Source organism: Sinocyclocheilus grahami, unplaced genomic scaffold, assembly GCF_001515645.1.
Source record: "Sinocyclocheilus grahami isolate Dianchi unplaced genomic scaffold, SAMN03320097.WGS_v1.1 scaffold16.1, whole genome shotgun sequence".
In the NCBI taxonomy this organism is placed as follows: Eukaryota; Metazoa; Chordata; class Actinopteri; order Cypriniformes; family Cyprinidae; genus Sinocyclocheilus; species Sinocyclocheilus grahami.
The window spans coordinates 2,510,794-2,521,034 of record NW_015505195.1 but is presented as its reverse complement, the minus strand read 5'-3'; the positions used below and the strand labels follow the sequence as shown (position 1 = coordinate 2,521,034).

The following is a 10,241-nucleotide window of genomic DNA, read 5'->3' as shown; positions in this document are numbered from 1 at the left end:
CTAAAATTTACTTTATTTTCTGCTTAGAGCCACAGCACACACACTGTCTGTGTGAAAGAACTCTGCATGTCTCCATGTCTGCTGTGACGCTCACGCCCTGCAGACGCAGTCTGGTCTAAATTCTTACAATGCATGTAACAATTATTGGTCAAAACTTCTTGCATTTTACATAATTCCCATGATGTAAAAACAAAGTGAAGGATCAGGGGGAAAAAAACAGATCGCACAGTCTGTGTCGTGGGAAATTGTGTCCTCTTATCGTTTGCCGGCATCTTTTTCTCCAAATATTAACCTGCCAAACTGCTGATTTCAATTTATGCTTTAAGTCTGAGTAAACACCCCAGAGCACTGTGTGGAGATGAGACAACAGAGTTGTCTGACAGAGAAAAGTTTAATAATGTTCGGTGTTCTTTTAACCTCGCTCTGAGCATGTCTCCATCCGAGTAATCCAACTGCAGCTTGATGGAAACAGGAAGTAGGAATGCTCAAAGCTTACGGATTCGTGACTGTTCTGAAATGCCTGGAAATTGTTTTTTTGTTTTTTCTGGAAGAAAATGAGGACATAAAGTATATTTTAATGGTATTTTATGTGCTCGCAGCAAACTGTCTGTCTTGGAATATTTATTAATGTCTGTCAGTTCCTTTTTTTGGCCTTTGAACTGCAAAAGGTCAAGTTTACTTGACACATGCTCAGCTGGGATGGTGGTGAAATGTTATTTCTGCAAGTTACTGTGGCTGTACGCAGAAGAACTTTACTAGACAAAAAGGCAATGAAAAACAATAAATACACAAAGGTTTTTCATCTTACTAGCATTCCCTTCTCAAAATTCATTACACGCAATTCACAAACAGCATGAACATCTCAAATTTACAGCCTTCAACGATTCTAAAGACAAATGGCTCCCAACACATATTCCAGATCTGTTCGTAAAAGTGAAGTGTTTTCATTCTAAACAATCTGCATTCAGGGCCCATGACAGGTTATTAGCCTACAGAAATCCCTGAGCGTAATGTAATATTACACTCGGTTGGTGCTGGATCACTAGAGGACGAGAGAATAAGTAATTCTTCCAGAACCCTGCGCTTTATTAACAACCAGCAATAAAGTACATAAACTGCACTATTAGACTTTATAATGTATTTCATAGTCCTCAAGGGTAATTCCAGCCAATCAGATTGCAGACCGAATGGGCACTGCCCCATGGCAGCTTCCTGGCATGATGAAACTACTGAACAACAGAGAGTATATAACCATGCCTACTGGAATTATTTCTGCTCTCCGCTAATGAAGGAATAAATGTTTGCGCATTTGTTTTTGACCACTCGGATGAAGCCAGTGCTCGATTGGACAGCTGACGTGCCCAGACTTGTAAATAAGAAGGTCTAAGAACTGGCAGAAAACGCCTTATGAATCTGTCTACATTCACTACGTCCTCTGTATAAATTAAAGGCAGTTTGTGGGGCCAGATTTTGTTTGTACCAAGAATCGGCTGTAATCTTTGTGGTATTTCTCGATATAAAAGAATAATACTTACTCTAATAAAAGACCCACCAGGGAACTTGGCACTGGTTTGGTATCCATATTTATGTTCTATTAAACAGGCAAGTGAACTGGGAGGAGTAGAAAAAAACAGCTGTATTGGTACAAAGACCAGCATGGTGTCGATCGCCATCCGTCACCTTTAACACTAAATCAGCAGTGGATAGAAAGGGTCACAGCCACCTAGCCATCTTTCAGTGTCGCGTCCGCTTTAGGCCTTGCGATCAACACCGCCACAAAGAGGATTTTTCTTTGATGAAGCAAACAAGCACTGGGCCAAGAACAGCAAGTGCCACTGTCGAAATGTAAATCAAAAAACCACCCGCGTGCACGGTCACAGAGAAGTCTGGAGTTGCTGCCGTCTAAAAATGCATGAGTAATTCGGCCCATGTAGATGTGTGGTTAGCTGTGGCATGTCCCCCTGGCACAGGCCGAGAGCGAGTAGCCCCTTCATCTCAGTACGGAGTCAGGGAGACAGAGCGAGTAGGCAAAACAATCAGATCCATTTCACATGAGGCAGGAATTCGACCCCTATATCAAAAAGCAAGAGGGAAAAAAGGTTGGAGAGTGTGGGCGCATTTTTATGAGTGATTCTCAAGACATGGTCCAAGCTAAAAATACATTTTATGATGACACATCAGAGCCAATTCTGTTTTTCCTCCGTTTAAGCCCAGGTCCACTGCACATTTCCTCTTGTATTCCATCGATATTTCGACCCTTATTCAAACCAGATAATATTTTTTTAACAGAATTATTGGTTTGAGAGGGTTGTACTGGCAGGGCGAGGGTGCCCTTGAAATGAAGGATGATTCAGGCCGTTTCTTTGGCTTAGTATTACACATCCCGCAAGCATAAATAAAACAAAGCTGGACATTGCTATGACATCACAGGTGCAATAAAAAGCCTAAATTGTAGTTATAATCCAACCAGCAATAAAGGTCGCCGACGTCTGAATGTTTTACCTCAGGATAGATTAAGTACGTTGAGGTTTTAAATATTATTTGAAAAACTACAACGGAATGATCCCAAACCATAATGATTGAACATCAGATGCTGTAATCTTCTAAAACCACAAGAGTATCTTTCCTCAAACACTACTCGATTCAATTAGAAATGTTTTTCAGACTTTTTCCCGCAGATTATGCCTCACCGACTGCATCTTTCTCTCAAAAATAAGCTTGTAAACTCCCAACCAAATTAAGCTGAATCAACAATCGAGAAGGTCCTCTAGAGACCTGTTTGTGAGAAATGTTTCAATGGCTTCCATTACAGCAAGCTGGCTCTCAAAGGCTTGGTGACTGACACTGAAAAACGTTCACTTGTTAAAGGGTTGCTCAGTGATGTCATCGACCAGGATGAAATAGCACTGCACATTGATCATGAGGACTTTGTGAATCAATGGAACAAGCTGCAAACATGACAGTTTCCCCACACCGCTAATTTATCCATGCCTCATTCTGATGTCATAGGAGTTCCCCAAAAGACGTGGGCCGCAGTCGAGGATGTGTGGGAGTGAGACCACAACTGCATAGAGATCAAGTGTGTGTAAGTATGAGAGAGAAAGCCCTAAGACAAGAGAAAAGAACAAAAAATGCTCAGGCAAGAGCAGATAATTGTGCAGCCCACAACGGTTTACCAGTGATGCAACCACCGACGTAAAACATTTTTTAAACTCAAGTGCAATCAGCCACAGCAACTAAAACAAAGCAATCTTGTGGACAACACATGTTTACAGGAAGCAATAAAGCTAGTTGTTGTATATAAAGCATTTACCTATAGAACTTCTGAATCGGATCAATCTGAGGGTTTTAATACTTTTTAACAGTCAATAATGGCAGCACCACACCACACATCCTGAGACATACTGAATATCAGCCAGGCAAGCACAGGAAACTTCATCAAGCTATAGGAATTCAACTTATGAGTGCAAATGCCACATTTTACAGAGTGACCAAACAGTGCCGAGTTTGTATATGTGTGTGGGGGTAGATGCATTTCCATAGAAACCCGAAACACTATACCGATGACTCCCCTTAGAGTCAATTACTCATTATTTCATGAGCTGAATCAACACTTTGACGTGGGAGTTTGTCAGCGTATACGAAGTATTAACTTGTGTTTAAAAAAAACAATCATGGATAATCACAGCAACTCTCATACACAATCATAATCTTATATGCTGAAGTAACTTAATGGGACAACTTCAGAATGTTTGATTAAACATCATTCAGCTCAGAAATTGGAAATGTGTTGATTCAATTAAAAATTATGCGACTATATTTACCATTCAACCGCAAAACATTAGTTGACTTATCTAGGAGACAGAAAGCCAAAGAACAATTTAATTAGGCATGGTAGAGAGATTTTGTCCCATTGGACATGTGCGGAGTTCTTAAGATGTTCATCATGTACATGTGTGATGCCTTGCCAACTCACTGGCTGCATGGCCATAACATTCTCCTGATCTTTCTGAATTGTACAGTATAATGCGAATGCTGCTGTATTAAAATTTGTGCGCGAGCTATCCCATTAAAGAGGTAATAATGAATTAATGTATGTAGCCTACTTAACGCGATCAAGTATTTCTGTCAAGACAAAACGTGCGAGATTAACTTTGACCGTCTGAAAATGAACTCTAATAGTTTTTTAAAGGTCTCATTACTATCCGCGACACATTTAACTTTCCTCAAGACACGATCACTTTCAAATATTTTTGGGGTCATTAGAGGGTCTTAGAGTCAAAACAGTTGCAAACAACTGGTCGAGTGCATTTACTTTGAAAAAACAATGGAAAACATTTTCTGTGGGAACAGTCCCTAATACCATTTGAGAGTTGCGGAGAAAGAAAAAGACTCTTTAAGGTCGATCATTGGTTTGCAGAATTTAAGTGCCAGTTGGTTGGCCAAAACCTGTAGCGCTCTTATGAATTACTTCTGCCTCACAGGTTGTGCATGACACCCTTGCAGCCTGTTTGAGCCGTGTCCACTATGATCCTGCTGGACATTTTGCAGAAGAGGAGAGCGAAGAGCTTCGTCGATGGGTTCTTCCGACATGCTCTGCCTAGTAAAAACATTACATGCATTGCACCATGAGTGAAAACAGACAGAGGCTTGAGACAATTTGGGAACAACTTTATCTTACATCGAAACTGGTTCACTGATTCAAAGAGAATGATTTACATGGAAATCAAATGGCTGGATCTTGGCCCTCTGGAGAGATGCTACCCTAAAGAAGTCGGGGAACATCAACAGCTTTACATCGTTTCCCAAAGTTAAAATCATTTCACATTGAGCTTTCCCTTTTCTCTTAAAAAGCGATTCACTAGAAACCAAAGGTAGGCTGAAACGCTGCTTTCCTGTTTGAATTAGAATAAATGACTGAAAAACATAAGACGAAAATCCTCAAAGAAGCCAAATAATTTAGTAGTCAATACATAAAACAAGCCTATTTAGCCCACAGTTAAAAGTATGATGCACAAGCTAACAAAAGCAGTGCAAAACAGCTACTAAAATGTAAAACAATGACCAAATGTCTGTATAAATAGAATAAGTTACCATTCTAACTGTAGTATGACTTTGTCTGATGTCGCTAAAAATTAAACCTAATATAAAACAAATCCAAACACACTAGAGTCTGGCTTACAAAAGCAACATCCTTACGGGATGATACCTTTGAACCAACATCAAACCATTTCAGAGCTAAAACAAGAGGCACGTGGGAGGGAATTACATATATATAAAAAAAGAAAAAGAAAAAGATGATAAGGGTATCTTTAACCATCACAAATTCATCATGACAATCAAACCCAACAATGGCCGAACTTTTTGCAGGGAGACCCATCCAGACGCGTTATCCAGTCACCCGCCTGAGGAGCTCTGAGAAGGTCTCATAGGTAGTATGTTTGTCAGGGTCAGCATCTGAGACGATCAGCGTATCATTCAGTCTTTGACCAAAGATTGAGACAGCAGTTAAATTTCAGAAAAATAAGAGAACATGAAATCAGTGCATAAAACAAAAAAAGTCATCTTAATGACGGGACCCGTCAATGCAGTTATTCCTTAAAAGCAGCTGCTTATAATGCTTGAAGACAAAAATGACAGTGTACGAGTAAAATACAACTGCGAGTCTTTCCCCGTTCAGAAAAGACAGAATTCTCTCACCACTTGATGCATTTCACTGGAGAAAAATCAAAACAGGTCATTGAAAGGCAATAAAATATTCACAGAATTCAAGGCCACGTATGAGAGTTCAGTGTCAAAAAGTCAGAGGAAGTTTCGTACGTGTAAACCATGCTGAAGTTGGACGTGGATGTCGGATTTCGAGAGAGAGCGAACTGCGATTATTCCTCTTCGGCACAAAATGTACACACATCCAGCGATTATGTCAGCAGTAACTATACTTTTCTTCTTGATGAGAGATGGCCTCTGAGGGGAACAAGAAAACTAAAAATCCAGGAGCACTGAGTCACACTTAGATCTTCCCATCTGAGAGAGGAGAAAAGGTTTGCTTGCCATTTAAAAAAAAAAAGTAACAACAAAAATCATTTTGATATTGCATGAGACCACTTGTGAGGACGCAGGGCAGTCCCACCCAATTCCATTTCCTGTACATGTACTCTGTCTATGTCATCGATGGCCAACTGTGAGTTTCCAGAGTGGAGCAAACAGACTGGCATCAGACGCTCATGGTCATGGAAGGAGAGTACTGCTGTAAAGACAGAAAGAAACAAACAAGTTAATACACTCTACAGGAAAAGTACAAACACACTTTACACCAATTTAACTGTTGTGTTGCATTGTGCCAGCACACCATTTTTATTGTGGGACAAAAAGAGAGCTGTGTCTGGCAATGGCACATTGTTATGCTTCATATGAAAAAGGGTAACATGAACACAGCCAAGGGCACTTCAGCTGCACTAATGTAATACACTAAGCAATTTCTGAATGGTGTGCCTCTGAGAAATGAGTCAGCAGGTCTGTCTCTTACACTGTTGCGGCCTCCACCTCCTGAGTTTATCATGGTGTACAGGTTTTCACTGGAGTTGTTGGAGTCTGAGGGTGAGAGATGTTTCATTAATGGGATGGAAATCTCTACATGATCAGTTAAGCAATCAATATTCTGCTTTAGGCAAAGCCTGGGGTAATTCTGACATCTATGGAAATCAGAGTTAAACTAAATCCAACAGAGAAGGTTATGAAAGACTCTCAGCTGAATTACAGCGTGTGGCAAACAGACCTGCTGGACTAGGAACAATTCCAGGTGTTCCTGGAGGCCCCCCTCCTTGTGGACCCTGGAGAAACCAAAGGATTACAGCTTTAAAGTCATACTCCAAAGTCTTTATAAATTATTATAGTAATAAAATGTGCAGTAGATTAGGAACTCTTTTTTTTACCCCATAGGCACCAGGAGATGGTGATGAATATGGCATCTAAAACAAAAACAAACAGAATTATGTTTGGGCATGAAGCATACGATTATAGTAATAAATGTAATTATTGTTATAAAACACTAGAATATAATACAGAAACAATTTTGACTCACATTGTTGGCATTTGGATTTGGCCATGGTGGTCTGCCATTTCCAGGGCCCCTATAAAATAAAATAACGTGTATGAGGATTTAGTTTCCATTTAATCAGTCGTTTACATTAACTATGCCTACTGTTCAAAAATTTGGAGTTGATAAGATTTTTTAAATTCTTATTGAAAGAAGTCTCTTATGCTCACCAAGGCTGCATTTATTGGATCAAAAATAGAGTAAAAACAGTAATATTATGAAATATTATTACAATTTAAAAGATTACAACAGAAAAGTTCATCATTACTCCAGTCTTCAGTGCCACATGATCCTCTCAATGATCATTTTAATTTGCTAATTTGGTGCACAAGAATCATTTTTTATTATTATCAATACAACAAAACAGTTGTGCTGTTTATTATTTTGATATATTTTTTAGGATTCTTTAATGAATAAAAAGTTCAAAAGAACAGCATTTATTGGGAAAAAAAACTTCTGTAACATTATAAATGTCTTTACTGAAACTTCTGATCAATTTAATGTGTCCTTGCTGAATAAAAATATTAATTTTATTGAAATCTTTCTGACCCCAAACTTTTGAATGGTAATCTATATTGTCACAAAAGTTCTTACATGTTCACTCCAGGCATGCCAGGGCCCATTGAGTTGTGTGGTGGTCTCATCCCTCCTCCAAAACTCTGGGGGCCGGGGCCCATGGGACCCATTCCTCTAGGAACATTCATCCTCTGCATCGGCCCTTGAGATGGGGAAAGGAGAAGTCAAATCAGTTTAGGCTGTCTGCAGCTTTAAAATATGTTTGAAAACATATACATAAACATTGGTGTGAAAAGGTTTTTGCCCCCTTCCTGTTTTTTTTTTATTTTTTGCATATTTGTCACACTTAAAAGATTCAGATCATCAAACAAATTTTAATATTACACAAAGATAATGCAAGTAAATGCAAAATGCAGTTTTTAAATGATGATTTATTTTATTAAGGGAAAAAAGCTGTCCAAACCTGTCTGGCCCTACGTGAAAAAGTAATTGCCCCCGAAATCTAATAACTGGTTGTGCCACGCTTTGCAGCAACAACTGCAATCAAGTGTTTGCGATAACTTGCAATGAGTCTGTTATATATATATATATATATGTAAAAAACTCAGGCTCACCCTGTAGTCTCGGATCCATGTTTGGGAGCATTGGCTGGGCGGCTGGAACGCCACCTGGGGGCTGAAAAAGTGTCGAAACATTTAGATACACATTGTTTGTTTTTTTCATTTTAACATCTATTTTTTTTATCATCATTATTATTTTTTGATTGGACATTTTAATTAAAGCTACGAAAGCTGACATCAAGACCACGTTGATGAACTCACCTGGCTGCCCATTCTGATGGGTGGTCGTGGTCCCCCACCAAAGCGAGGTGACATGAAAGGCTGCAACACAAATCAACCTGTCAGAAATCTGTAACACTCACATTATGTTTGAATCTAATGAAGTTGCAAAGATGCCTGCGAGAACACTGGGGAACCACAGCTCAGCAGAGCAGGCTAACAGGAAGGCAGCGTGAGAGAAACAATACAGAGGGCAGAATCAGTCAAATGAAATAGTCCGTGAATAGACAGGAGCCACTACCTGGCCGTGGGGTCCCATCATGCTGTTAGGGGGAGGAGGAGCGTGAGGGGAGGCCTGGGAGCCGGGAGGGCCCTAAGAAAGTGAAGAGACCAGGAGCGAGAGACCAAGCAAGGGAAAGGTAGCAAGTGATAAAAATAGCAATGGAGAGACAAGAAAAGAAAATAAAGAGAGAGTCATTAGGCTATTTAAAGAGCTGGAAAGAGAACAACACCATAGAACACACTGAGAATCGTAAGTGACTGGTGGCTGAACAGCTAAACTCACACTGAAAGAGCAAAGCATTATGGGCAAATTAATCAAACAAATAAATCAATGGGTGAACAAAAAGGATCAGCAAAAGCACAATTTAACATTTATGAAGAATTCAAAAGGAGCAACAGAATTTACATTGAGAAAGCCAATACTGGACCCAACACTGAGTAGTCAAAGCGGTCCCATCATTTCCTGTTTTTAATCAAGGTTACATCATTTTAAAAACTAGGGATGTAACGATTCACTCAACTCACGATGCGATATAATTTACGATACTGGTGTCATGATACATTTTTTTTAACAAAATGAGATTTAAGACTTATAAATGAGAAAGTGTCTTTTTATTATTTCTCAGACAAAATAATGCATATTTCTGCTGCATGAGAACGCAAAAATTCACTGTCTGACAGTATAAAGCAGTGGTTCTCAACCCGCGGCCCGCATGCGGCCCGTCACAAATTCAAATGCGGCCCACCATGCTGAACACAATAAAAAAAAATACTTTCAGTTTTACAATTCATTTGAGTTTTTACATCAATTTAAAAATGTACTAAATAAATATAAGCTATAGTCTAATGTTTTTATGTAAAATAATTTAGTTTTTCATATGTTATTTTCAGACATGAGCAGTAGCCTACTCACATAGTCTAATTAACGTTACGCATTTAAAGTAACGACCAAGTGGCCAGCTGCAGACAGTGAGCATATGTTTGATCAATTTAGCCTTCTCGAATCATCATAAACCTAGATAAATGTGCGCTATATCCAATAGTTTGCGCAGAGAGTGGAAGCTGAAGCGCACTTTGCAGGACACGGAGACGCCAGCGCGATCACTTGCATTTTATTCAGTGGATACGCCGTCATTTTTGCTCATAAAGGTAAGAGTAATACATCATTCGTAACTGTAAAGGGTCTACTTTTATTTGTGTGCACTCACAATATCAACAAAACGTTGTGCTTTTATAAAATAAGGAAAACAAACAATGTGCTTTCTGCAGTCTCATCTTGAACAGGAGCGCTTACAAAAATGAACCGAAACTCAGCGAATACATGCCTCACAGACATGATCAATATATCTATAGAAAGCCTTAAATTACTACTCGATGAAATAAAACAAATCAAAAACAAAAACTCTTTCATTATGATCATAATCCGTAAAGATGCACTTATCTCTAAAGGCGCGTCTAATGAAAAGGTGGTGAGTCAGGATCGACAACTTCATCCTTGCGACAACGACTCAGAAAACACTAGTTTATTAGTAAATAATTCAAATATCTCCTTACTGTTTCCCCCTGAC

General features: G+C 39.2%; 1 protein-coding gene across 1 annotated transcript in view; it reads right to left on the bottom strand.

Moving 5' to 3' along the window:
• Positions 1-6,406: 6,406 nt before the first annotated feature.
• LOC107549814 (single-stranded DNA-binding protein 3-like) overlaps positions 6,407-10,241 on the bottom strand; it is a 10,188-nt gene continuing 6,353 nt past the window's right edge. The window contains exons 6-13 of the mRNA XM_016230992.1: positions 8,693-8,764; positions 8,434-8,493; positions 8,227-8,287; positions 7,691-7,814; positions 7,082-7,130; positions 6,933-6,968; positions 6,776-6,830; positions 6,407-6,591 (exon numbers count right to left, since the gene is read on the bottom strand). Coding sequence (XP_016086478.1) covers positions 6,407-6,591; positions 6,776-6,830; positions 6,933-6,968; positions 7,082-7,130; positions 7,691-7,814; positions 8,227-8,287; positions 8,434-8,493; positions 8,693-8,764 — 642 coding nt within the window. The remainder of the gene's footprint in view (positions 6,592-6,775; positions 6,831-6,932; positions 6,969-7,081; positions 7,131-7,690; positions 7,815-8,226; positions 8,288-8,433; positions 8,494-8,692; positions 8,765-10,241) is intronic.